The sequence below is a fragment of the Artibeus jamaicensis genome, unplaced genomic scaffold (genome assembly GCF_021234435.1).
Source record: "Artibeus jamaicensis isolate MK-2021 breed Jamaican fruit bat unplaced genomic scaffold, CSHL_Jam_final contig_1526, whole genome shotgun sequence".
NCBI classification, from domain to species: domain Eukaryota; kingdom Metazoa; phylum Chordata; class Mammalia; order Chiroptera; family Phyllostomidae; genus Artibeus; species Artibeus jamaicensis.
Window position 1 is genome coordinate 2,361,611 of NW_026521297.1, and position 27,461 is coordinate 2,389,071.

The 27,461-nt window shown below is 56.4% G+C and overlaps 1 protein-coding gene across 2 annotated transcripts; it reads right to left on the bottom strand.

The window, feature by feature from the left end:
• Positions 1-16,557: 16,557 nt before the first annotated feature.
• CEACAM16 (CEA cell adhesion molecule 16, tectorial membrane component) lies at positions 16,558-24,256 on the bottom strand. Of its 2 annotated transcripts, none has more exons than XM_037125988.2 (6): positions 24,205-24,241; positions 22,677-23,021; positions 22,095-22,370; positions 20,902-21,180; positions 18,562-18,888; positions 16,558-16,712 (listed from the first exon to the last, which is right to left on the bottom strand). In XM_037125988.2, exons 1-6 carry the CDS (start codon positions 24,239-24,241, stop codon positions 16,702-16,704), a joined length of 1,275 nt encoding a protein of 424 aa, XP_036981883.2. In that variant the 3' UTR covers positions 16,558-16,701. The 2 variants fall into 2 exon arrangements, with proteins under 2 accessions (XP_036981883.2, XP_053524637.1); XM_053668662.1 differs by lacking the exon at positions 16,558-16,712 and adding an exon at positions 16,840-16,904 and having other exon boundaries at positions 24,205-24,256.
• Positions 24,257-27,461: the final 3,205 nt, after the last annotated feature.

The following is a 27,461-nucleotide window of genomic DNA, read 5'->3' on the forward strand; positions in this document are numbered from 1 at the left end:
GTGTTTCAGGTCTCCATTTCTCTTCTCGTGGTCCCCGCTGCACCCTCCAGCCCCGACGCTGAGGCCCAGGGCCTCGGCCCCTGGAGAGCCAGGCCGTCGGAGGAACAGAGAAGTGTGGAATCATGAGATGAAAAAAATATATTCAAAAATTGTGAAATACAATGCGGAGAATTGCATAAATTATAATGTCGCGTTGCTCAAACTGTTGTAAAAGGAACAGTTAGGTTCAGATCAAGAGTGTTGCCATTTCCAGAAGCTTCTTCATGCTTCTTGCAGGCCTCACGCCTTTCCCTTCCCTCGAGGTAGCCCATATTCCTTTATGATTCGATTCCATTGCTTTTCTTTATAGTTTTTGTACCTGTGAAGACACATCTGACCACAACAGCTTTGAATTTTTAATAGAGTCCTATTGTACAACCTCTTGGATCTGGCTTCTTCCACTCAATTAAAAAATATGTTTATTGATTTTAGAGAGAGAGGAAGGGGGAGAGAAACATCAATTGGCTGCCCCTATAGGTGCCCCAACTGGGGATTGGACCCGCAACCTGGATATGTGCCCTAGCCGGGAATCGAACCCCCAACTGTTCGGTGTACAGGATGACGCTCCAACCAACTGAGCCACACTGGCGAGGGCTTTCCACTCCATTTTATGCTGGTGAAGTTCATTCATTCCCCAGCATCTATTGGCGTGTTTCCATTTGCTTTGCTGTATACTATTCTCCCACCTGGGTCTGCAACAATTTATCAATCCCTTCTCCTGTTGACAGGCACGTGAGTGGTTTCCAGTTTCTGACTCTTTTGAACGATGCTGGGTGCGTCTCCTGGTGCCCGGGAGCCCGCGTTTTCCCACATCACCCAAGAGCAGACTTGTTAGGGCTCAGTGTGCGTGTGTATCTGGCTGTGGAAGACATGGCCAGTTTCCCTGTGGACTTTCTCCAGTCTTCACTCCCATCTCCAAGATCCGCTCTGGTTCTACTTGTCCGGCATTTTTGCCGGCACTGCAGCTGGGCGGGCTTTTCATGTGTGAGTCACCCTGACTTGCCTGTGTGCGTGCGTGCGTGATCTCACGGCAGTTCCAATTTTAATTCCGGGCTCAGCCCACTGTCCCCTTGAATCTAAGCATAACAGAGTCTTTAGAACAAAATATTCTAGAACCTCGGACTCTTAGGGACAAAGAGTTCTGAGGTCCCAGACTTGTAGAAACTAGACATTTCAGAAGCCCGGGCCTGCTTCCTCTTTGTGTGGTGGGAATAACACAAGTGTGTTTCTCAGAGGGCAGGTGACAGAATCAAACAGAGTTGTGTGTTCACAACGAGCTTGGAACGCGGCGATAAACACGCTTTTCCCCAAGGCAGGAGTTTCACCCATTTTGTTCTTTTCCGTATCCTTTGCACCTAAAACAGGATAAAGTCTCAGTAAATATTTACGGAATGAATGAGTCCCGGAATCAAAGGATCCAAAGATCAAATAAACTTGTAGATCTTTGGGAGCAAAGACTAACAGAATTTAAGAAATGACACCTGACCAGGCCAGAGAGTCTTAGGAGCTGGAGAAAAAGAAAAATGCCTCCTTGGAGAACCTAAGACTTGCTGCCTTAAAGGGGTCGCAATGAGGAAGCTCCACCGGGTCAGAAGGGTGTCTGGTGGGCCTGAGAAGACCGGGACCCGGTCTTCTCACCCTAGGAGCCACCTCGTCTCCCTCACCCCTGGCCTCCTCCCAGCTCGTCCCTCCTGCACACGTGGCTGGATTCTGAGGAAGCTGCTCCCGCCTTGGGCGTCAGCGGGAGAAAGTCCAGGCTCCCGCCCCCGAGGCCCCGCACTGGGCACCCCCTCCCTCCTGCCTTATCTCCTAGGCTCTGCCTCCACCCGCACCCCTGCTTCAGCAGCGCCTCTCCCACACACAGCCTTCAACTGCGGCCTCAAAAATACGCCTTTTCCTCTGAGATCCAAGTCAGAGCACACACAGTAGGTGTTCGATAAACATATTGGGTCTCAGCTCGGGCAGCCTCTCCTCCAGGAAGCCCACCCGGGTTTCTCTTTATAGGCTAGGTCAGGTGTCCCCTCTGGGTTCCCCAACGATCCTGGGATGTCACTATCTGGGGACAGCCAGCCTCCACCGTGTGTGAAATTGTGAGGGCGGGCCCTGGATTGTCATCCTTGTGTATAACCAGGCACCGTCCCAAACAGATGAGATCTCAGGGAACGGGTCTGTCAGGCCCATTTTTTTTTTAATCTTTAGAGGGGAAGGAAAGGAGAGAGGAAGAGAAATATCAGTGTGTGGTTGCCTCTTGTGTGTCCCCTGCTGGGAACTGGCCTGCAACCCAGGCACGTGCCCTGACTAGGGATCGAACCGCAGTTGTTTGGTTCGTAGGCCCACACTCAATCCACTGAGCTACGCCAGGCAGGGCTCCCACCTGGCTTTTGAACAAGGCTCTCTTACAATGCTCTGAATTGTGCCCCTGACGCTGTCCCTCTGGGACCCAGGGATGGCTCTGCTTGCTTTTCTAGGTCAACTAAAGACTGCCCAGTGGTCCAAAGGGACTCAGGTAAGGCCCGACAGTGCCCAGCCCAGGACCTGTCCTCCTGAGACACAGGGGCCATTGTCAGCAGCTTGGGTCTCTGTCACCGCTTCCACCCTGATGGCTCATAAAGCACTTCTGTTTTTGTCTGTGAACACTCCTTGTGTGCGCCCACAGCGAGACCCAAGACTCCAGCCACCACCAGGATGCACAGTCCCTCCTCCCCCTTCCCCCTCCACCGTTTATTCAAGGCCCAGAGAGGTTAGAACCTCTGCCTAAAGTCACACAGCCAGGGAAGGGCAAGGGGGAGACAAGATTTAAAAAAGTCAACTTTATTGAGGTATAAGGTACATACAATAAAACACACCCATTTTAAGTGTGCACTTTGGATGAGTTCTGATAAAAGTTTAGAGACATGGTTTAAACCCCGGTCAGGGTACATACAAGAATCAACCAATGAACGCATAGAAAAGTGGAACAAAAGTCGATGTTTCTCTCTCTCTCTGTCTATTGCCCTTCCTGTATCTCTCTAAAATCGATTAGAAAAAAAAAACAAACAAACCCTTAAAGGTAGAGAACATTTCTATCTCTCCAAATGATCATTCCTCTGCCCCTTTGTAGTCAGACTCTCCCTGCATTCCCAGTCCCTGGCAGCCAGGGATCCGGTTTTGTGTTTTGTTTTGTTTTCTAATCTTTATAGTTTTGTTTTTCCAGAACGGCATAGAAATAGGATCACAGGGCATGTAGCCTTTTAAAAAAATGACAAATTCCCAGGCGGTAACATGCACTCTCTTAGATGGACGGTCCCCAAGGCTTCTGACACGCATGGGGTTGTGGAACCAGCCCCAGAATCCAAATGGAGACGACTTCCGTCGCCCTCCAAACCCCGTCACGCCGGGCCTCTGTGGTCATACCCTCCCCCCCCCACCCACCCCAGTCTGCGTTCTGTCCCCATTGCGCGGCCCATTCCGATCGTCTTAGGAATGGAATGACGCAGTCTTTAGATTCCGGCTTCCTTCGCTCCACCCCGTGCATTTGCAATCCACCCAGGTCGTCCGACCTGCGCCTGCAGCTCATTGCCCTTCATTGCTGCATAATGTTCCAAGGTGTGGGCGGACCCCGGTTCGCTCCTCCGTCCACCGGTTGGGAACTCTCTGAGCTCTTTGCAGGGGCTGGCACTGACGAACAGAGCTGTCACCGACTAGCACAGGCACTTTTCTGTGTGACCAGAGGTCTGCGTTGCTCTCGGGTAAACACCCGGGAATGCAATGGCTGGGTCAGAGGAGGGGTGCACGCTTGACCTCAGGGGAAGCTGGCAAGCTGTGTTCCAAGGCGGCCGCTCTGGCTCGCATTCCCACCGGCAGCGAGGGGTTGCAAAACCACCCTGCTCCTGAATAAAAAGCCAACAACAACAAAAAACCCAGATGGTGACAAAAGCTCTCTGCACCTTAGTCACCAGGTAAGCAACGGCTTTAAAAAAAAAAAAGGAAAGAAAGAAAAAATGAGGAAGGACTTCCTGGGCCCTCACCTGGTGATCTCCTAGAGATATTGCTAGGAGGAAATGCAGAACCGGATAAACGGATGTGCCATTGGCATAAAGAAGGGAGTGGCGGAGGAAGACGTGTATGTGCATATTTTCTTGTCCTTGCAGGGACTATTTCTAGAAAAAAAACCCACACACACAAGACACGGGTAAGAGCGAAACTGGGAGGTGGGGGCAGGACTGCGAAGGGGCTGAGCAGGGGGTTCAGGATGGGTAGGCGACTTTGACTTTCCATTTCGTGTTTTTTGGGATTTTGGAACTTGCGAACGTCTTACCTCTTCAAAACAAGCACGTGCGGTCCATTCACTCCGCCTACAGGTATTTCGGGCCTTGTTCCGTCGGGGCACCAGTCAGGTTTCTGCCCTATGGAAGTCAGAGTACAGTCCTGGGGACAGATATCAGGGAGACAAACAAAAAATAGTGTCTCATATTTGCTGCAGAGAAAAGTAAAGCTAGCGAGGCACCTGAAGGAGGAGAGTAGGGAGCAATTTAAAAAGCCTTTTAAAAAATCCAGTTCCCTGGCCGTTGTGGCTCTCACTGGGTGGGGTGTTGTCCTGTAAACTGAAAGGTCACAGGTTTGATTTCCCGTCAGGGCACATGCCTGGGTTGCGGGTTCAGTCTCCGGCGGGCTCCCATAAGAGAGGCAACAAATCAATGTTTCTTTCTTGCATCAGTACTTCTCCCGCTCTCTCTGTCTCTGTCTCTTTTCCTCTCTCTAAGGTCAATAAGAATGTCCTCAGGAGAGGATAAAAAAAAACCAATCCAGTGGCCAAAGGGGACCCCTGTGAGACTGACATTTGGGCAGAGTTGTGAAGGAGGTGACGGAAGGAGCCGTGTGGACATGTGGGAAAGTGTTCTAGGCCGAGGGAACAGCATGTGCAAAGGCCCTGAGGTGGTTTGCGCTGTGTCTGCGGCCAGCGTGGCTGGAGCAGAGTGAGCAAGCAGGAGGCGGGGGTTCGTGTTGAGGAGATTGCTTGGGTCTCGTGAGCCACCCCCGGGACTCCGGCATTTACTCAGCAGGAGATGGGAGCCACGGAGGGTTCTGAGCAGGGCAGGGACGTGATCTGACTTAGGTCTCAACCAATCCCTCTGGCTGCCTGCGAGGGCGAGGACGGAGGCTGCAGGCCCAGTGAGGAGGTGACCACAGTAGTCCAGGCTGTAGGTCAAGCGATGGTGGCCGGACCAGAGTGGGGAGTTGAGATGAGGAGAAATAGCTGAATCCAGAGGCCATTGTGAGGACAGACACTGTACTATGTCTTACTTCTACTCACGAGAGGGGCCGAGCAGAGACGTTCAGGAGAGGAAGGAAGGAGAGGGCCGGGCCCGGTCTTTGGAGATCAGGGGAGGCGCCCGGGCAGCCCTGATGTTGTAGCTGAGGCCCAAAGCAGGTGGGCGCCTGTTTGGAGGAGGGGAGCACAGGGGTCTGTCAGAAGGACAGACAGGATTGTGGGGACAAGCAGTGGCCGCTACACCTTGGCCTTTCTCCTGAGGGCTCTGGGGAGCTGAGCAGGGGTCAGGTTTGAGTTTTAAAAACGACCCCTCTGGTGCCCTGGCTGGTGTGGCTCAGTGGATTGAGCACGGGCCTGCGAACCAGACAACTGCGGTTCGATTCCCAGTCAGGGCGCAGGCCTGGGTTGCAGGCCAGTTCCCAGCAGGGGACGCACAAGAGGCAACCACACATTGATGTTTCTCTCCGTCTCTCCTTCCCCTCTAAAAGATAAATAAAGAAAATCATAAAAAAAAAAGAAAATCAAGGCTTCACTCTGAAAAATAAATAAAAATAATAAAAATAAAAAGACCCCTCTGGCTGTGTAGGGAGACCAGCTGCCCAGCAAGAGAGCCCTGGGCTTGGCGTGGGACCGTAGGTGAGGCAGGAGTGAAGTGAGTCAGTGCCAGAGGTTCAGGAGGCTGCCTTCTGGGGGAGGGGGATGGTGGGCTCCATGCTGCCGCCTGAGGCCACCACCAGCCGCTGTCCAGAGAGTTTTCCGCGCACGGACTCAGTGGGTCTTCGCAACCGCCCAGAGAAGTATCTTTTCCTACAGCTGGGGACGCGGAGGCTGGGAGAGTTGAACTCAGCCCGACGCCAGGGACCGCACATTCTCTATTCCTGACACCGGGGAAACCAAACGGAGGCTTGGAGAGGCGGCTGGCTTCCGGTCCCAGGCCGCACAGTTGGAACTGAAGCCGAGAGGCCCGAGCCCACACCCCACCTCTCTGTGCGGAGAGGCCCTGCTCATCCCTCACCCTCCCAGCCTTGAGGTCCTGACCTCCTGGGAGTCCCCGGGTGGGGTTAGGTGGCCACCCCTCCCTCCCTCTCCACCCTGAGCCCCAAGCCCAGCTAAGAACTTTAACCCCGGGCCACCAGCAGCAAGCACGCAGAGGCCCGCTGGGCAGAATTCCCCTACTCCCGATGCCAGGGGAGTTACCCAGGGCGCAGGGAGGGCGGGGGCAGGTGTGGAGGGGGACCGAGGGGGAGGGGGAGCATCTCAGTTTGCCGAGGGCCATGCTGCTTTGCTACCCCGTGCCTCAGTTTCCCTCTTCCCAGGTGAGACTCCCTCCATGGGTGGAAGGAGGACCCTCGGAGCTGTGCCAGGTTGGAGGGACCCTCCCCTCCCATTTCACCGGAAGACGAAGGTCTCCCTCGTCTGATGGGGGAGACCAGGAGTCCCAGCCAGATGGGGACCATAAGGAGCCCTCACCCAGTCTGGTGGGAGAGACAGGATTTGCCAGACCAAACAGAGATGACAAGCCCCAGCTCCAGGGGTTGGGAACCAGCCTCTAGGCTGGATTTCCAGCCAGTAGGGGGAGGGAGGGAGGGCCCATTCTAATCTGATGGAGGAGACAGGCAGCTCCAGTCTGATTGGGGAGGCACCGGCGCTCCCTTCTGAGCTTCCGAGGTGACCAGAGATGGAGAACATGTCTTGTTGCAATCCACCCAGCTTCTTCCTGAGCCCCAGAGTTGGAGAGCCCTGGATACTGGAAATCCCAGCTCTGCGAGGCGCCAGGACCAAGGGACAGGGAGGCAGAGGGCACGTGGGACTTGCTCCTGTGACTGGAGGCAGTTCTGGGCTCCAAGCCTGACCCCTCTTCCAGGAGCTCAAACCTGGCTGGTGGTACACCGGCACCACCTAGCGGTCGCTGTGGCACAGGCCTCCCACCCAGAGCGGGAGGGGGAGGGGGAGGGGGAGGGGTGGAGGCGCCCCCAGGAGCCATGGATGCAAGTCTCCCCCTCCACTCCTCCCTCCAAAATCCATCCCTGTTTCTGTGGCTTTGCTCAGTCCGTCCTCCAAGTGGGAGCCAGGGTGGGGGTGGGGTTCTTTCGGACTTACAGGCCTACCCCGGCCACTCCTCTGCTCACCACTTTCCTGTGGCCTCCCAGCGCCCCTGCAGCCTCCCCCGAACAGCCCTGCGCCCCAGCTGAACAGAGAGCTGTTTCTGGGGCAAGTCGTTCTCAGAACTCCCCTCCAGGCCTTTGCATGGGCTGTTCCCTCTGTCTGGAATGCCGTTCCCTGTCGCCACCCCAGCATCTCTCTTAGTCCTCCTGCAGGTCTTGGAGTAGATGCCTCCTCCAGAACCCCGGCCTGACTCCCTAGGTCAAAGTCACAGTCCTGTGGGGCTATTGTGGTTGCTGCTCTATCCCTGTGGAGCCTAATACTAATATACGCCATGGATGGGTTGAATGAATGAATGAATGAATGGCCAGGGCAGCCAGGGGAGAGTTTAATCGGGGTGGGGGTGGGGGGCAGGTCAGATTTAGAAGCCCCCAAGTTCCCTCTCCCCCCCCCCCCGGGGCTTTGCACCCGCTGTTCCCTTACCCTGAGACATGTACACCTATTGACTCCCACACACCATCTCAAGAAGTCCCCTCTTCCAGGAAGCTCTCCCTGACCCCCAGCTGGGTCACGTGTTCCCCTACACAGCCTCTGGGCTCCCCCATCTCAGCCCTGACCGATGCTGGCTTGTCACTGTCTGTGATGCCGGGCCCTGGGGACACAGGGCTGCCTGGCCAGAGCTCAGACAGAAGCATCCTTCCTGCAGGACCTGGGTTGGAATCCCGACTCCCCCATTGCAGGAGCATCCCGGGTGAGTGCGGGCTGCTTCTGCAGCCTCACTTTTCTCGTGTGAAATGTGCAAGGAGGCCCTGGCTGGCATAGCTCAGTGGATTGAGCACAGGCCTGTGAAGCAAGGGGTCGCCGGTTCCAGTCCCAGTCAGGGCACATGCCTGGGTTGCAGGCCAGGTCCCCAGTGGGGGACACATGAGAGGTGACCACGCATTGATGTTTCTCTCCCACTCTTTCTCCTTCCCTTCCCCTCTCTCTAAAAATAAATTAAAAAAATATTTTAAAAAAATGTTCAAGGAGTTGCTTGTTCCTCCCCGCCTTCCCAGGGGCTGTGGCAGGGCATCGAGGAGATGAGACCCTGAAGTCCTCAGCTGACCACATGCCGGGTGACTGTGGGTGACCCACTTCCCCTTTCGGGGTCCATCTGGCTGGATGAACGGGTGACAGGGGCCCCCTCCTGCTGGGACAAGTTCAGAGGCCGGCGCGGGGCTTCCCAAGGCGGGAGGGTCAGGGACGGGCAGAGGGAAGAGGTGTGTGCCGGGTGAGGGGAAAACCAGCCTTCCCCATCATAAAGCGGATGACCAGAGGGAAGCAAACAAGGCCGGCTCCGCCCGGGCAGCAGGGGAAGTCGGGGGAGAGGATAAGGGGCCCCTGGAGGTGGGTGAAAACCACAGTCCGCAGCTCACTGCCAACTTCCCTTCCAGAGATTGCGGCCCCGTGGGTAGCAGCTCCGGCCTGGGCTTGCTCAGGCCTGAACCCTGGAGGTCCCTTGGGCCCTCTCTGCCTTCAGCCGCGTCCAGTTCCTTAGCAAGTGCTGTCGGCTCCACCTTCAAAATCTATCCCACCCTCCAGGGTCACCACCTCCCTGAGCTCCCTGCTCTTATGTGTGCCCCCAGCAGTCTGTTCCAACATGTGGTCAGAGGGATCCTGTCATATCCCGAGACAGAGCCCTGGGCCTTGTGTGTGTGGCCCCAAAGCCCTCTTGTGGCTCCCATCTCCCTGGAGGGGACAGTCGAAGCCTTCACTGCGGCCCCCAAGGCCCTGCACGATCCCTCACCGGCTCCCCTCTGCCCTTGCTTCCTCCACTCCAGCCACACTGGCCCGGAACCTGCTTTCCTGCCTCCGGGCCTTTGCACAGTCTGTGCCCACTGTGTGCAATCATTTTCCCCGCCAACTTTCCACCCGGCTCCTCTGATCTTTCACATTCACCTGGGGTTACCCGGACAGTGTGCCCCCCCCATCCAGGTCTGGTCCCAGAACCTGTGAATGTTACCACGCATGACAAAGGGACTTGAGGGTTGTGACGAACTTTGGGATCCTGAGGTGGGGAGATGACTCTGCATTGTCTGGGTGGGCCCTACGCCCAGACAATGGACTTTTTTTAAAAAAATATTTTATTTATTTATCTTTAGAGAGGAAGGGAAGGAGAGAAGGAGAGAAATATCAATGTATGGTTGCCTCTCATGAGTCCCCTGCTGGGAACTGGCCTGCAGGGAACCGGCCTACAACCTAGGCATGTGCCCTGACTGGGAATCGAACCGCGATTGTGTGGTTTGCAGGCCTGTGCTCAATCCACTGAGCTGCACCAGCCAGGGGTGACAATGGACTTCTTACAAGTCCTCCCAAGCGTCCTTGTAAGAAGGAAGCAGAGGGAGACCTGACTGCTGAAGAGAAGGGGGGACTTGGGGACAGAAGCGGAGCTGGCAGGGATGCAGCCGCAAGCTGAGGAGCGCTGGCAGCCGCCAGATGCTGCGAGACGCTGCAAGCGAAGAGCCACCCAGCTAAGCCATCCTGGGTTCTTGACTCACAGAAACTGCGAGACAATAGACATGCTGAGTGTTAGGGTGATTGGTTAGCAATGGATTTTCCCCTGGAGCTTCCAGAAGGAACCAGCCTGCCAACAGCTTGGTTTTAGCCCCTTCAGCTCCCTTTTGGACCCCTGCCTTCCACGACCACCGGAGAATATCTTTCTGCTCTTTTAAGCCAACGGGTTTTTGGCATTTGTTACAGCAGCCACAGGAGACTGATACACGCCTTAAATCTCCCCCCGCTGGGAGGCTGCTTTGGCGTCTCCACCTACATTTCATGCTCTGGTGCTTCTCTTGTGAAACCGCACCTTTCTGGCAGAGCCTCACGACATTTTGTAATGGCTTTGTCTGCTGACCTGTCCCTCACTCTGTGCTGGGGGCTCGGGGAGGCTGGGCACCCAGCTGTGCGGCTCAGGTATGGGCACCCGTGACCTTACATGGTACCTGCCTAGGGTGCACACCGAACAGATATTTCCCATCCATCCGTCCATCCATCCGTCCATCCATCCATTCTTCCATTAATTTACTTAACAAGTATTTATTCAGCACCAATTGTTTGCCTGGCACTGTTCTTACAGCCTGGGGGTGCGGGCGGCGATTCTGCTGTTGGAATGTCCTTTATTATAAACTGAATGTGTTCCCCAACCCCCCAAATCCATACGCTGAAGCCCTACCCCGCAACGTGCCTCTGTGTGGAGACCGGGTCTACCGGGAGGCCACTAAGTTAAGGGAGGTCCAGAGGGTGGGACCGGATCTAACAGCATCAGTGTTCTTAGCAGCACAGACACGGGAAAGCCTGCCCCGCCTCTGTCCCTGTGAACCCACCAAGAAGGGGACGTGTGAACACGTGGCCGCCTGCCAGGCATGATAAGGGGCCTCAGAATGAGACATACAACACGGTGTCGGCGCCTCGGACTGAGGCTGGCAGCCTGCGGGACTGAGACACTTTCTGTCGCGTTGGTCACCTGGTCTGTGATCGCAGCTGACCAGGGCCCCGGCCAGCATTCCTTGTCTTTCTGCTGGCTCTTTGGTTTTAATCAGCGCAGCAGCGGTGGTTTTCAAATACGTCCACCACGACTTCAACAATCGTCCCCTCGGAAGGTGGAGACCAGTTCCTGTCCCATCCGGTTGGATCCGGTGGCTTGCTTCTAGCAAAGAGAATATGGTGACGATGACCGCCTGTGACTTCCCAGAGAAGTCACAACAGGTGTCGTGGCTTCCTTCTCGCTGCCCCATTGGCGCTCTCGCTGCGGGAGAATCAGCCGCCTCATTAGGAGGCCGCTGCAGGGGGGGCGTCCATGGGGCGAGGAACGCAGGCCTCCTGCCAACAGCCAGGAGGGTGGGCCGGGCGGTGGGTCCTCCAGACCCAGCCAAGCCTGCAGGTGACTGTAGCCCAGCTGAACCAGAGCCACCCAGCTAAGCCGCCCCGAGGTCTTGACTCACAGAAACTGCGAGGTAATAAAGGTGCTGAGTGTTAGGGTGATTTGTGAGGCGGCAGTCTGTACGTACAGTAATAGCTCCAAAGTATGTTTTTGTCAGCTGGTAGGGCAAGTCTCCTTATTGTTACTATTGCTTCTGCCATACGCTGGGCACATCCTGTGGCCCAAGCATGGATTTAGGTGACCAGTGTGTCAGCAGTGAACCAGAGGGAGAAACTGCTGCTTCACGGAGTTCACAGTCTGGCGGAGGAGACAGGTGATGGGCAGGTGAAGAAGGGAAGATACAGTGTAGGCGGCTGTGTCGGAAGTGCTGTGAAGGACGAGGCTAGACGTTTGCACGGAGACCTCAACAGAGCGATTCCGCAGGTAGCTACGGGGAGGGCATTCCTGCCAGAGGGCAGGCCAGTGCAAAGGCCCTGAGGCAGGATCTGCTGGGTTTGGAGTGAAGTGACAGGAGAAGGGTATGCCCTGGGACCCGAAGGGGACATAATTCCAGAAATGGGAACTTACCTCCAGAGCGGGGGCTCAATGTTCTTTTCTGGGGAATGGGTGGGCTGGCACTGGCTTCTCAAGGTCCCCGTGGGAACTCAGGGAACTCCCGCCTGTGACCAGCTGCCCCCGGGGGGAGGCCCTTTGTCTGCCCTGGCCCTGGGGTGCTCTCTTTTGACGCAGCACCGTGCGTCAGGGAAGGCCGGAGCTGACCAGGCTCGCTGCCTGGTTCCGGAAGACCGGCCCTGGCACCCTGGTGCCAGGCACGCCCCCTGCCCCTTCTCGCCTCTCTCTTCTCCCCATTGTTCTTTTCTCTTCATCCCTCCTCCTCCTCCTTCACCTCCCCTTTTCTATTCCCTCTATCCACTTTCTCCCCCCCCCTCCCCTCTCTCCATCCCAAACCAACATTCCAGCCCAGGGGAGAAAAACAGGGCAGATTTCCTTCCTCTCCCTGGCGGGGCTCCAGACAGTGACTGGACCATTGTGCATTCTGGCCCCAAGGTCATTCCCACCCCTCCTCCCTGCCCTTTCCCCTGCAGAAGGGTTACTTGAGAAAAGGCATCTAGGGGGAGGGGGGAATGGGACAGAGAGAGGGGGGAATGGGAGGCCCAGACCAGCTCCCAGCCACGGCCCCAGCCCCTTCAGCCTTGTGGCTTTGAGCACGGATGGGTCAGGAGGGCAGGAAGGTGTGTGCGTGTTGGGGGGCGCTATTGTAGCCTCAGCCCTCAGTCTGCCACCTGCTGTGTGATGCTGGGCCACCTCCTGCCCCTCTCTGGGCTGATTCCTGGTCCCACAACTTTCTGGCTGAGTGACCTCCAGTAAGTTACCTCCTCCTCTTTGTGCTCACGTCCTTTTCCTGTCAAACGGTCCCCTGCATCTGGATCCCCCAACTTCCCCGTGGACAAAAGTTACCCAGGCTGTTCGTTTTGAAAGTTCGTCTTCCAGGTCCCTTCCTTAGAGAAGGAGAGTTCCTGGGCCCCCTGTATTTTTTAATGAGCAGCTAGGAGATGGGGCGGGGGGTATGGCAGCCCCTTTCAAAAGGAGGCTGAGAGGAGCAAGGTCCAGAATCTGCTCAGACTTGTTACCCCGAACCTGAGATGGTTCGCGTTTGATTGTCAGAGCTCACACACATTCATTATCTCTTCTCATAAGGAACTTTTTTTCAGCAATTACCTTGTTCAAGAACACGCTGTCTCCCATAAAGGGAGGCAAACCTGGGTGGTGGGGTTAATTAAGTCTCCCCAGGCAGAAGATGTGGCAGAAAAATTGTTTTCAGCTTTTCCATCTGCCTGTTGCCAAAAGCCAGCAAACACCTCACTGGGGGGGTCAAAGGCATTGACCCAGCCCTCGTCTGCTAGATTCTTTGCCCTATTATCTCCTTTAGTCTTTTCAGCAACCCTAGGAGGGGTGCAGTATTATTATTTCACTTTCACGGGTGAGGAAAAGCAGCACGCCACAGCTGTGAGCGGCCAGATCAGCTCCAACTGGGCTCTGAGCCTGTGCACTTGACCGGCTTCCTGCTCTGCGGAGGAATGAAGGGGACTCATGGGCCGGCCCCTCCCCGCGGCAGCCGTGGGAACTGTGGAACGTGGAACGCAGTTCTCCTTTTCGGCTCTCCGTGCCTCAGTTTCCTCTCTGTAAAACGGAGGAATGGGCAGTAGCTACTCCTAGGGGTTGTTGTGGGAATTCACTGGTATGATGCCTGATGAAATCGATGCCCGAGATACGGGCGCTATTATTATTTTGCAGTTATTGTTGTTTTTTTTCTGAGACAGGAAGGAATCGGACAGCATGGAGGAGGCAGTCAGGGAGCCCAGAGATGCCTAGAGAGATGGGACACTTGGTTTTGGGGACATCTGAGCGCTGTGTCCCACAGATACAGGATCTGGCTTGACCCAGAAACCTGAGCTGCCTTCTCCTTGCTCCCGCCGCCCCTCCCGCTGGCCTCATTCTGCAGCGCACAATCAAGCCCCGACTGAATACAACCTCAGTCTTTCCTAATTCCTTGCCACTGTGGCTGTGGCTCCATCCCTTTGGGCTTAGGTGAGAAAGGCCATTTAGTCCAGCTTGGGAGGTAGGAGTTCTAAGGTCTGGCATGGCTGAGCCTGCCAGCCGCCCACCTAGGATCCATTCTTCCTGTCTTCCTTGGGAGCAGGACCCTGATGTTCTTTGGGGCAGCAGAGCAGTGTACTCAGGGAAAAGACTCCACTTCCCAGCCTCCCTTGCAGCTAGGGTCCCCATGTGACTAAGATCTGGCCAATCAGATGTAAGTGGAAGTTGCAGGCTAGAACTTTGGGGAATGTTCCTTAAAAGGGGAACAGTCCATAAACTGGTGTGGGGCTGTTGTTGCCCCTTGTCCCTTATTTCTACTTCCTGCCTGGAAAGTGGATGAGGCAGCTGCTGCTCCAGCAGCCATCTTGGACCATGAGGCGAGGGCGAGAGTGGAAGCCCCAAGCTAAGAATCATGGAGAAGAAAGATAGAAAGAGCTGTGTCCCTAATGGCACCATGAAGCCCCCATTCCAGCTCTGAACAATTTGTTTATGGGCACTTTTTTTTTATGACAGAGACACAATTTTTTATTCATGCAAGCTACTCTTACACATACCAGTTTCTCTTTCATCTTATGTTAGTCTTCTCTTTGTTGCCTGTTTTTTTTTTCGATTTTCTCCTGATAGTCACTAAAAAGAAATTCTAACTGATATACCCAGGCTCTAGCCCTACACGTCACTGATTCTTCTATGAACTTGGAGGAGTAGGGAGAATATGGATATTATTTTTTTCATTTGGGGCGGACTAGTGCTGGGATAAAGAGCGTGGAGTCAAATTTATCCTCAGTTCCTAGGGGTGCTATTGCTTGGAAGCCTCATATTGGAGAGCACTGATTTAGAAAATAGCTTCCAAACTCTTAGTGCCCCCTGGAGGGCGGGGGAACAGAGTTAGTGGACAAGACTTTTGGCTCTCTCCTTCCTTTATTGGCCAGAATTGGTCACATGGCCATCTGTAGCTGCAAAGCAGTCTGGGAAAGTGAGGACCTGACATTTCCAATTTCTTTCATGGGAGGCAGTGCCTTGACAGAGGAGAGGGGAATGGTTGCTGGGGAGCAATTTACAGAACCTGCCATACTTTCTCAATATATATATATATATATATATATATATTTTTTTTTTTCTCTCTCAACGTATATTTGTTGAGCATCTAACCTGGGACATACGGATCCGCTACCTCAACCAGAGCAGCCTCTCTTTTATTTTATGTATTAGTTCCTGTCTCACATCACACTTGCAAAAAGTTTGTCCATTTCTTTGGCTTTTCAAAGAATCCGCTTTAGGTTTTACCGACTAACTCTAATTTTGTTTTATATTTTGTCCATTTTTGTTTTTATTGTTCTCAATTCCTTACCTTTTTCCTTCAATTTATTTCATGAACTTCTTCTAGTTTCTTCAATGGAAAGCTTATTTGGTTCACTTTAAAAGTTTTTTTTTTTTTTATTACTTTCAATGTATTTAAGCATTGAAGGCTATCATTCCCCCTCCAAGTGTGGCTTTGGCCATATCCTACAGATTTCTATATTAGTGTTTTCACTGCCATTTGATTCTGGTTGATTTTGCAATTTTTTTGTTTTTAGTTTTGTTTAATATTTATTTTATTTTTAATATTTTATTGTATTTTTTAAATACCATCCCCCCTACATCCACCCCCTGCATATTTTGCATTTTTATGGCCTCTGTAATCTAAATATTATTTAAATTTAAGGAATTGCTTTCAAGTGTGTAGAAATTTTGGGGGGGAGGGAAGGCTATAGCTTTTGAACTGATACCTGCTTTTATTTCATGGCTATTAAAATAATATATTGACCTATGAATAAGCTTTGCATTTGAAGAAGGGGCTCTGAGGCTAATAAAATGGTTTGGAAAAGTCTAGTCTACCCTAAGTCCATACCCTGGACAAACAGGCTCTAGTGACTCCATGACAAGTGTGAGATTATGACCCAGATTTTATAACTCATTCTGGCAATCTTTTACCACTCGCCATCCCTCCTGAACATAGCCATCCTCAGAAAGGCTGTCTTGAAAGTTACCAGGAAATCTCTGTACCAGCCTTTTCCTACCCAAACCTCTCTTTCTCCCCCAAGCCATCACCATTTCCGGCCAACATCAAGAGTCTCTCTCTAATGGGGCATCTTGGCCGGGTGGAGCCTGCGGCTCATGAGTGGAGTTAGAAGGCACACTCTCTCTGGCTCCCACTCCCCTGACCTCTCCTCTCACCCAGCCCCTGCCTCATTTGCATTCATTTATTCACAGGGCCCTGTCATTTGCATAAATGGCTTTGCTTCAGGGCCTGGGAGATGGAGTGATGTACAGCATAGGGGAGGGCCATGTCTCACAGAGCCCACCTCTGTTCGGTGTCCCTGGGAGGGGCAGCCTGTGACCCACTGGGAGGCAGGACCCTCAGATGTAACCTGGGGAGACGGGGAAAGGGTCCGAGTTCCTGACATTAAGCAGTGGGAGCTCCAGCCTTGTGATCTGGGCACCCCTCTGCATGCACGCGCCCAGACTTGAGAGTAATCTTGGGTGGGGAAGGAAGCGAGGGGGCGCCCAGGAAATGGCGGGGCTGGCAATGGTGGAAGCAGAGGCCGACACACACTTGTGTTAACCAGGATGTTTATGGCCTCCCTGGCTCCCCGACAGCTCAGGGACGGAGTAGGGCCCTATTGGCTCTAACTCTATTGTGGAAGCAGGAGGACATAGGACCAGAGCCACGACGACCGTCCCTCTGCTCACGGGGAGAACGTGGGGAGGACGGTGCGAAGAGCTCTTCTCTCTGGAGGTGTCCAGGTCCACGTTACTCCAGGGCTGCGGTGGAGGGTGGGGCAGAGGGGGGGCAGGCCGTCAGGGAGGTAGAGGAGCAGCCCCTGGTGCCCCCACCCCTCCTGCCGCCCTGCCCGCCCCCGGCCTCCCGGCGGCCCCCCCCGCCCCCGGCTCAGCCTGTGCCAGGTTCAGGTTCAGGAAGGTGGCGTTGGTCCTCGTGCAAGGGAGAGAGGCTGACTGTGAGAAGAGAGACAGGTGAAAGGGAAGCCCGGGGCTTCACGGGGGGTGGCCTGCTGTCTCTGGACAGCATTCTCCCCCGACACTGGCCCGGAAAACCAGGGCTTGGTGAGTGAATGGGTGAAAGCCGGAGTATAGAAGTGTCTGCCAGCGACTGGGCCCCTGACTGGGGAAGCTTCAGTCTGAGGGAGGGAGGCACTGTCCCTGACTCAGGGACATGGCTTCTGAGAGTGCCTGGTCTGAAGGGCGAGGCCAGACCCCTGCCTGGGATGACCTAGTCCACAGTGCCCGAGAGCTCCTGCCTGAACTGGTGAAACCTGGCCCTGCCTCTGGGACGTGGCCTCTCAGGCCTGTGGAGGGTCTGAAGACGCTCAGTGTGTTAGGAAGACCCGGTCCCTGGCTCTGGGAGCTCCCAGTCTGGTGGAGGAGACACTGTCCCTGGCTCTGGGAGCTCCCAGTCTGATGGAGGAGACACTGTCCCTGGCTCTGGGAGCTCCCAGTCTGATGGAGGAGACACTGTCCCTGGCTCTGGGAGCTCCCAGTCTGATGGAGGAGACACTGTCCCTGGCTCTGGGAGCTCCCAGTCTGGTGGAGGAGACACTGTCCCTGGCTCTGGGAGCTCCCAGTCTGATGGAGGAGACACTGTCCCTGGCTCTGGGAGCTCCCAGTCTGATGGAGGAGACACTGTCCCTGGCTCTGGGAGCTCCCAGTCTGATGGAGGAGACACTGTCCCTGGCTCTGGGAGCTCCCAGTCTGATGGAGGAGACACTGTCCCTGGCTCTGGGAGCTCCCAGTCTGATGGAGGAGACACTGTCCCTGGCTCTGGGAGCTCCCAGTCTGATGGAGGAGACACAGTCCCTGGCTGTGAGGTTCCCAGTCTATTGGGGAGACACGGTCCCCAACACCTGGGAGCCCCCAGTCTGATGGGGAGACACAGTCACCGACACCTGGGAATTCCAAATCCGGTGAAAGAGACCTGGCTCCTGACCATCGGGAACGTCCGGTCTGGTGGGGGAGACACAATGCCCACCACCCCGTTTCATTCATGCTAATGAAACAGGTCATTCCGATCTCAGTTTGAGGGGTAAATTCCATCCTGAGCTGGTAGCAGTCCTGTCCTCACTCTCACTGTGATGTAAAGGATGGGACACGGTCCCCAATGTCTAGGATACCAGGCGGAAGGGGGCAGCATGATCCACCCGACTCAGTCCCTCTAGTCTGCCTGATGGGGGAGGTAAACCCCCATCATTAGCCTGTTTCCCTAGTAGGGGGGTAGATGCAGAATCCTCTGTGTTTTAGGGCCCACTCGTCTGTGGGATAAAGGATGCCCCGCCCTCAGGCTTTGTCCCCTTTTTAAAACTCTCCGTCTGCTGTGTCTCTTGTGAGAGAGAGGAGGCATGGAAGCCCCCCGTAGCAGCCGCGAGTCTGTCAGGCGAGGCCTGTCTGCCCCTGGTCTGGGTCATCAGTGTGACCGAAGAGCTTGTCTGGGGACCCCCAAGTCAGACGGAGGAGACCAGGTCCCTTCTCGCGGTCTGGTGGGGAGGCATATCTGCCCTTGATCTAGGTCCCCCAGCCTTACGGAGGGGTCAGAGGCCCCCTGTCGGGAGCCCCCGTCTGAAAAGAGGCGCCCTCCCGCCCTCCCCTCCCGCACACTCACGGGCCACCTGCAGTTCCAGTTCCAGAGACTCGGTCTTGCCCTGCAGGGTGACCGTCTTGAGTGTGTAGCGGCCGGCGTCCGTGAGGTTCAGCTTCTGCACCAGCAGCGAGCAGTTGGCGAAGCCCACCTCCCGGCCTGTGTGCGCGGGGCCTGCGATCCAGTTCCCCGACGGCAGCTGGCTGAGCAGCCGGTTGGGCTCGGAGGCAGGCCCGCGGTACCAGGCGTAGACCAGCAGGTCCTTGGGGTAGCCCTGCACGGTCAGGGTCACGTCCTGGCCCTCCGTGGGCTTGCTGGGCACCGGCACGATGGACATGGCGACCACGGCCGCTGGGGAGAGAGTGACGGGGTGCAGGGTTAGCTGGGCCTGCGCTGGGCATAGTGTCCCCTTCCTGCCCCCAGCCGGCTCATCAATGCCTCCCCTCAGCTGGTCGGCGCTCCTGCATGCATGGTTCTGGGAAGGAGACAGAGGAAGGAGGTGAGTTGTGTGGCAGTGGTGGTGTCCCTACAATGCCTGTCAGGGGGCCGTGTCTCCCCTGTTAGACTAAAAATTTGCAGACTTTGGGGGGGTCTCTCTTGTATGAAACTGAAGGACCCTAGAGGACAGGGTCGTGTCTCCTCCATCAGATTGAAAATTCTCCCAATATAGGGGCCATGTCTCCCCCATCTGATTGGAAATTCTAGAATATGGGGGACCGTGTCTCCCCCATTTAAAAGTTTATATTAAAAAAATACAAGTGACCGGGAATCGAGCCCGCAACCTTTCGGTTACAGGATGACGCTCCAACCAAATGAGCAGCACCGGCCAAGACATTGTGTCTCCCCCATTAATTTGGAAATTCTCAGAACACGGGGACCGTGTTTCCCCCATCAGATAGATGGGAGTTGTGTACTCCAAGTTGTGCCTCTTCTGCCCAACTGAGAGACTTCAGGAGGTAGGGGCTACCGTTTCCCACCGGGTTAAAAGATCCCAGTGGGTAGGAGACATGTCTCCTCCATCAGACAGCATGTTCCAGACTGTGGGTTAGGTCTTTCCAATCAGCTCGGGGGAGCCCAGAGGCTGGATTAGGCTATGATACTAGAAATTCCTAGAGAGTGGGAGGCCTCTACTCCCCCATCAGATTGGGAGTACCCCAAAGGGGGCAACCGTGTCTCCCCCACCAGACTAGGAATTCTAAGAAGTAATGAATACAAATGGCCACGTCTCCTCCATCAGAATTCGAAATCTCTCTAAGCGTGCACTGTGTCTCCTCCATCAGACCCGCAGCGCCCCGGGGTGGGGGGAGGGTGGCGTCTCCCTTTTCCTCTGTCTCTTTCCTGGCACCTGCCACAGGGTTGCGGACAGTTCAGGAGGCTGTTTGGGCCACTGTGCCCACTCCCTGCACGTACCTGCGTAGCTTGGGCCCCCCACCCTCCACCATAGGCAGGGCTGGGGAGAACACCCGAGGTCATCTGGCCCACCCCCCTGTCTCCTGGCAAGACCAGCTGCCAGGGACGAGGTGGGGCGCGGCAGGAGGTGCGCTTACCTTTGGGGATGTCATTTCTGCTTTGGGTGAAAGAGGATCCACCCTTTGGATGAGACCCAGCCTGTTAGGAGGAGGGAAGGGCAGGGGAGGACTGTGCCCTCTGTCCCCAGGGAATGGCGGGCGCTTGGGAAGGAACCAAGGCAGAGTGAATCAGACCCCAGCATTCAATGCCACCATCCCCAGGGGATGCGAAAATGTCCCCTGAGGATCCTGATGGCTCTGAACACACCAGCTGTGTCTGCACTACCCGAAGCCCCCAGGGCATCTGAGGACAGGGATCAGAAAATGCCTCCCCAGCTGTGTTTTTCCATTTGCCAACAATTGGCTCTGATTTTCCGTGCGTACGTGCGCGCGCGCACGCACCGTCCTCGGGGCCAGATAACGGGGCGATCTGGTCGGCCACCCAGAACCTCAGCTGCCTGGCTGCCTGAGTGCGCCACGCCCCTCGGCAGCTGGTGACTGAATTTAGAACCGGCCCGCCCGCGCGACGGGGACAGCTGAATGTTTTCCCACTCTCGCTGCGGCGAAATGTGGGGGCATCTGACCCATTTCTCGCTTTGCCACCCTTCAAGGAGGAGAGTCAGATCTGTCGTTTGTTTTCCAGGCGACTGGGAGGCGCTGTCTCCACGGTCCCCTGCAGGGGGCGGGGGTGCACCTGACATGCCCCTCTCCTCAGACAGACCTCTCAGCGTTCTCTCCCTTTCCAGTCATGCTGCTGGGCAAGCGGTGGCCTGTGGGTGGCGCCACCAAACCCTCGCAGTTCCATGGGGCCTTGGTGCAGAGGGGGTGGTGGGCAGGCCGGGCCCGGGTGACTCACCAGACAGCTTGACCACCACCGAGGCCGAGCCGGAGAGCAGGGTCTTGGTGTTCTTAGCGATACACGTGTAGGTGCCCTCCTGGGCGGCGGTCATGCCAGTGATGTTGAGGTGGTCTCGGTCGTTCTTTAGGGCCCTCCCGTTCAAGGCCCACACGTACTCGGGCTCCGGGCAGGACCGGGACACACACCACAGCGTGAGGGACGCGTTGAAGTCGACTTTGATGGTGCAGCCCGTGCGGGGGATGGAATCCTGCACGATGGCCACGCGTTCCGGGCCGACTGTGGGGGCAGCAGCGAGAGAAAAACAGGGCAGTAGAGGGAGAGGGGAGGAGAGGTGGGCACCCCTGGCGTTCCTGGCACCAGGCTGGGCCCCTGGAAGGGTCTGGGCCTAGTGGAGGGAGAGAACTCTGGCCTGTTGGAAGCCCTCATGGATCGCTAACTCGCTTTAGGGTCTCCAGACCCACTTTCTTCTCAGGAGGAGTCCCAGTTTCTCTTCTGTAAAAAGAGGGTGTTGAGCCAGACTAAATGTCGAGATTTTTTTTTTTGAATCTATGGCTCCGTTAAAAAAAAGAGTCTAGATGATTGGATTCCGATAAGGCAGTCTAAGAGTCTAGAATTCTAAGGCTCCGAGAGTGATGTTGTCAGGTTCTAAGAGTCTAAGCTTCTAGAGATCTATGCTTCTAAGACGCTAGGAGAGGTGGCTCTAAGATTTTAGAATCAAATGCTAAGATTCTAAGAATCTCTGCTTCTAGAATGACTAGGCTCCTCAGAATTGCATGCTTCTCAACTCCAGAATTCCTTGGTTGTAGGATTCTAGGCTCTAAGTTTTTTTACAGCGCCGGCTCTCGAGTACCTCAGCGGTTTATTTTCCCCGGATTCCACGCCGCGGGTCGGCCGCCCCTGGCAACAACTACGCGCTTTGGTGGTGTTTTTATCTCCCTTCCCTCCTCCCTTTCCCAAACCAATCACTCCACTGTGCCTTCCCTGCTAGTACTGCTTCCAACGGGAGGGTCATTCAATTCCAAAAGTGTGGCTAGTCTTTAGGAGGTGGGTCAAGTACGTTTGAAGAGGGTTCCCTGGTTCCTAACCCCAGCAGGCCCAGTGTTTGCCCTTGGGCGCCCTCTCTTGGTCTCAGTTTCCCCACCTATGAGGCTCGGGCGCTGGGTATGTCTGGCGGGGCCGGGAGGACTCACAGTACACGGTCAGGTTGATGGGCTCGCTGCGGCTGACACTGACCGGGTTCCAGACCTCACACTGGTAGGCTCCGGCCTCCTCCCTGCGGATGCCGTGCCGGGTCAGCACCCGGCCATCGGGGGACATGCCGAGGCGGACGGCGATGGGCAGGGCCTCGCCATTGAAGAACCATCGGACCTCAGCGGGGCTGGGGCTGCTGCAGAGCAGGCGCAGGGTGTCTCGGCGCTCCACCAGCTCCGTTTCGTTGGCCATGACCACAGGCTGGGCCAGGATCTCTGTGGGGCAAGAGACAGAGGGGGAGGGCGCCGGGCACCGCCTGCTCCCGGGGGCGCCCCGTCGTCCTCAGACAAGGGGCATGGCTGGATCCTGGTGGTGCCCCTGTGACCCCAGCCAGAGTGGCAAAGAATGGGATAAAAGGCAGGTGTAATCCTAGATGCCATCCTGAAGGAGGTGAGCATTTTAATGTTATCTTAGTTTTTTTTTTTGTAATGGCCTTACTATATGTATTTTTTAAATTTAAGGGGTTGGAAAAGAGGTGGGAAGGCTCTGCTGGGGAAGAGGAGGTCTGGGTGGTGTCTCACCATAGACCCGCAAGCGGCCGTGGCCCACCTCCGTCTGAAGCTGCCTGTTGAGAGTCTGCAGGATGTAGGTGCCCGAGTGCCCAGGCAGAGCACCGTGGATGTCCAGGCTGCCGTCGGGGCGCACAGCCTCCCGCCCCGTGTGGGCCGGGCCGGGGGTCTCATCGCCTGTGCTGACGATGTAACTGGCCACCAGGTAAGCCAGGTTGATGGAGGGCCCCGCGTACCAGTTGTAGGCAAGCTCCTCCCCCGAAAGCCCGCGGACCACCAGGGTGATGTTGTCTCCCTCCGCCGGCTGGTCAGGCTCGGGGGTGATAGTGATCTCGGCCCCTGTGCTCAGGAACACGGCTGAAGAAAAGGGGCCAGAGGGGCCCAGTGAGTCAGGTTTGGCCGGGGTCCCCGCGCAAGACTGGGGCGGCTAACCTGTGTGTTCCGGGTGCATCGTGAGTGCTCAGTGAACCTTAGCCAGGCGCAGGCCCTACGCCCTGGGGAGGCTGTGCGTGCTCTGAGGGCTGAGTTCGACCGGCTGTTTTGAGCATCTAGCCTAAGGCTTTGCCAAGCGCAGGGTCCACACGCAGCCCGTGGGGCCTTGGGATTTCGTGGGACCCAGAGGGTTTTCCAGCTGTGAGAGTCACCAAACCGAGTCCTGCAAGACCAGGCTGGCTCCTCCAGCCCCTTGGCCCTGGCTCCCTGGTCCAGGGCTCTTCCTGTGCTTCCCCATCATTAACATACTCCACCCCCTTTCTTCTAAACCTGACAGGTGAGCTCCAAACCCGAGGAGCTGGTCAGGGCTGCTTGGGTCTGAGCTATGTGGGTTCCCCGGAATGAGCGCTGTGGCCGTGCTCACCTAAAAAGTACTCCCATACCTGGCCCAGTTTCCGGTACTTTTCGGGCTAGCAGAGCGGGGCTAGCAGGGAGGGCCCCGGGGCTAGCACTCATCCCTGCCACTTTCTGGCTGTGTGACCCGAGCCAGTGAGTCAACCTCTCTGAGCCTCAAGGATCTCAACCATGCAGTGGGGGTCATGAGTGAGCCTCCTCCACAGAACGGGCGTTAACACAGGAGATCCTGGAGAACAGCTCCAGGTGCCACAGCAAGCACCGGTAACACTGCTTCAGATGACCTTCCAGTGACCCTGTGCGCTGGGCCCATTTCACAGAGCAGGAAACCGAGGCTGAGAAGGGGCAGGCAACTGCCCAAAGCCACCTCCTCGGGGATTAGAAGTGACCCTACTTAAGCTTTCAGACCCCCATCAGGGTTTACTATATGAGTAAAGGCGCAACTGTGGCTGCCTCGCCCCGGTTCATGCTGCGGTCTTAGCAATCTCCACAGTCCACCCTGCCACCCTCTCTGGGTGGCTGAGCCGGCTCGGCTCATGCCGGGGCCTCTTGGAGCCTGTGGGAAGCAGAGCTGCCCTCCCTACCCAGCATGCTGGATGGCTGCTCACACCTTCCCTCTCCTGGCCGCCTGGGATCCCCTACCTCCCTGAAGCCACCGGGGGCTGGGGCTCTGGGGGGCAGCATTCTCGCTCACCGCTGAGGAGGAGCCAGCTGCACCCGGTCAGCGCCATCTTTCACCCCAAACCTGGGTCTTGGAGATGGTGCTGCTGGCGTCCAATGCTCTGAGGCCCGTCCCGGTTGGGGCTTGGCTCCGTCTGGCGCTGGACCTGGGAGGGTTCGGCGATTTGGAGCCGGGGGAGATCACCTGAATTTGGAGGGATCGATTCACCAAGGATCTGGGGCCCCGTTTGGGTACCAGGGCGGGCGTGGCAGGCACGGGCCAGGGGCCACGACCTGGCCGGGCCTCCTGGGGCACTGCCTAACCTTTTTTTGTGCCGAGGGCCGGAGTTTGGTACCAGGAGGCGAACCAGGTCGCCGGGGAGGGGGGGCAGCGGGGGAAGGTTTTAGGGCAGTTTTTACCCACGGCCCAGGCCCTGGCCTCTCTGTTGAGCTCAGGGGTCACTGAGGAGTAAAACTAAGCAAAGGTGGCTGCCCTTTTTCCAGCCTCCTTGCCTGTGGGCAAGCTTCAGCCCTCATTTCAGTGGGCGTCCCGTGAGGGGTTACTGTTAGAACCCCCGTTCATGTACAGGTGGGGAAACTGAGTCACCGGGCAGAGGCTCTGACTGGCCTAAACTCCGGAAGGGAGAGGCATTTGAACTCTGCTGTGTTTCCCTGTCCCTGCAGAAGGGCCCGAGGGACCACCTGTGGGACTGTGCTTCCTGGCCTGCCGCACGGGACCGAGAAATGATGGTGCACATGCTGCTCAGGGCCGTGCCCCGTGCCCGGCAGAGATGGGCCCCAACTGTGAGGTCTGGTGGGTGTGACCATTATTAAGAGTGTGGGCCTGGAACTAATGCCACCGTCTTCCACCTCCATGACTCGGCAGGTGATGGGGCCCACCGGGCCTCACTCAGTTTCCTCATCTGGAAAATGGGAACGCGGTCCGTGCCCCTCTCCCAGGACTACGCTGGGGATTAAACGAGAAAACGTGTGTGCAGTTCTTACAGCAATGCCGGGCCAGGAGCAAATGCCCGGCCAATCCTGCATTCATTCATTCATCATTCATTCATTCATTCGTTCATTCATTCGGCAAATGTTACGTGAGTGCCTGGCAGGCCTTGTTCTGGCTGCTGGTTGATACAGTCCCTGCCTGTGCAGGCTGACATTTGTGGGGTAAATGAAAAAATGTAAAATCTCTCCCATGTCCGATGGAGGGAGATATATGTCGTCTAGAAAAGTAAAGCCAGCAACAGGGGGGTTGCAATGTTTAAACCGGGACAAGGGAGGTCACCAGGGAGGTGCCTCTGGGAAGGTGACGTTGGGCAGAGGTCACAGCGGGGGTTGGTGGGAACCGTGCAGGGAAGAGGGGCCCCGACAGACGTGTTGTTATCAGTGTCCTGATGGCGTCTGGGTCCTGGTCCCTCTGAGGCCCAGGCAGCCCGCTTCTGGGCAGGGAGCCACACCTGTGGCTCACCTGTCCTGGTTTGTTCCTCCAGAGCCGTGTCCTGAGCTGCCCTGGCTGGGCGGGGCTCCGGTAGGGGGAGTGAGAGGCGGGGGAGACCTGGCGCCTCCTGCTCCCCCCACCCCACTGGTGACCTCACCTCACCCTTCTCGGTGCCGCCCAGCCCCCTCCCCCGAGCCCCGGGACCGCATCTCAGTGTCGTTCAGGATGCCTCCCCCGTGTGCCCGGGTACTTCTCGCTCACCTGTCCCCAGCTGACCTTGGCATCTTCCCCAGATCTGCTCCTCCTCCCCGTCCTCTTATCAGGGATTGGCGCCACGGTCCACCGTCATTGGGACACAAAGACTGAGGCCTGGTCCCTGACGCCTTCCTGCGTCTCCCACCCCACCCCCGAAGCGCCATACCTTATGGTGCCCCCCTCCTAAACGTTTCTTTCATGAATGCCTTTCTCTCCCTCCTTGTGCCCCCTGCCCTGGTCCAGGTACCTCCTTGCATCCTGCCTGGCTCCCCCTCCAACTCCTCCATGATCTCTGCCCACCGCCTTCCCACCAGGGTGCACAGAGCCTGCCGCGCGTGGCTCCCCAGCGTCCTCAGGAGAAAGCCCAGGTCCTTGTCCTGACCCATGTGTCCTTGCCTTATGGGACACCTCTCCCTTCTGGAACTTTCGACTGTAGTTATTCTGTCTCGCTTGTGCTCCCGTCGCTCAGCATGTCCCCTGCTTCACCGCCTGCCCAACAATTCCTCCTCCTCCTCCAGGAAGCCCTCCCGGACTCTCGGGCTGGGTTAAGTGTGTTCTGGGATCCCCCATGCCTAACCTGGCCCCCCTGGGTCGTCACTGTGGGTGATGGGTCCGTCTCCCCGACTGGACCGCGAGTCCTGGGAGGGCAGCACCAGGGCTGCTGTGGTCACCACCGTGTCCCCAGCACTGCCCAGCCCGGGGTGGGGCACAGAGCAGGGGCTCGGGGAGTATTTGTGGAACCGAACACCGGGTGTGGATGACACGGAAACAGGAGCCTCTCGGGAGGCCGGGTTTCTGGCGGTTTGGCTGAGAAGCAGGACGAGGACTCGGCTCCTGGAGGCTCGGGGAGGGACGCGGCTTGCGTCCAGACCCCGCCATGGCTCCGCACCGACCCTCCTCTGCTGCCTGCCCCGACCTGCCTCCTCCCTGGTCCCTCGCTGGTGCTCCTGGACGTGAGCCTGCGTGCTGGGTCTCACAGACAGCTGCAGTTTCTTGAGCACCTACTATGTGCCAGGCCCAGAGCTGAGCTGAAAGTAGACCAGGCAACCATGGGCAGGGTCCTTCGTTTCTCTGTGAAGTGGGTGGTAGGAGATCATGACCCTGACCTTCCTGGGAGTCCTCTGGGCAAGGAGGAGAGCAGGCGCATGGTGCATGAGTGTGTGGACACCATGGTCCATTCGCCATTCACCAAACATTTGTGGAGGACCTACCCCGGGCTGGGCGCTCTGCTAGGTGCTGCGTTCCAGCCCGGAGCAGACGGGGATGCAGTGGCTGGGGCGCTGGTTTGTGCAGGGCAGTGAGGAGACGTTGCAGGAGGAGAAACCTTGTTCAGCAAACTCATAAAGAGCCTGGCGCTCTGGTCGGGTGGCTCAGTGGGCTGGAGCGCCATCCTGTACACCACAGAAAAGTCTGCAGGTTCGATTCCCAGTCAGAGCACATGCCTAGGTTGCAGGTTTGATTCCCGACTGGGAGGTGAAGAGGAAGCCATGGAGTGATGTTTCTCTCTCACATCAATGTTTCTCTGTCTCTCTCAATCAATAAACATATCCTCAGGTGAGGATTAAAAAAAAAAAAAGAAGGAATCTGGAGAC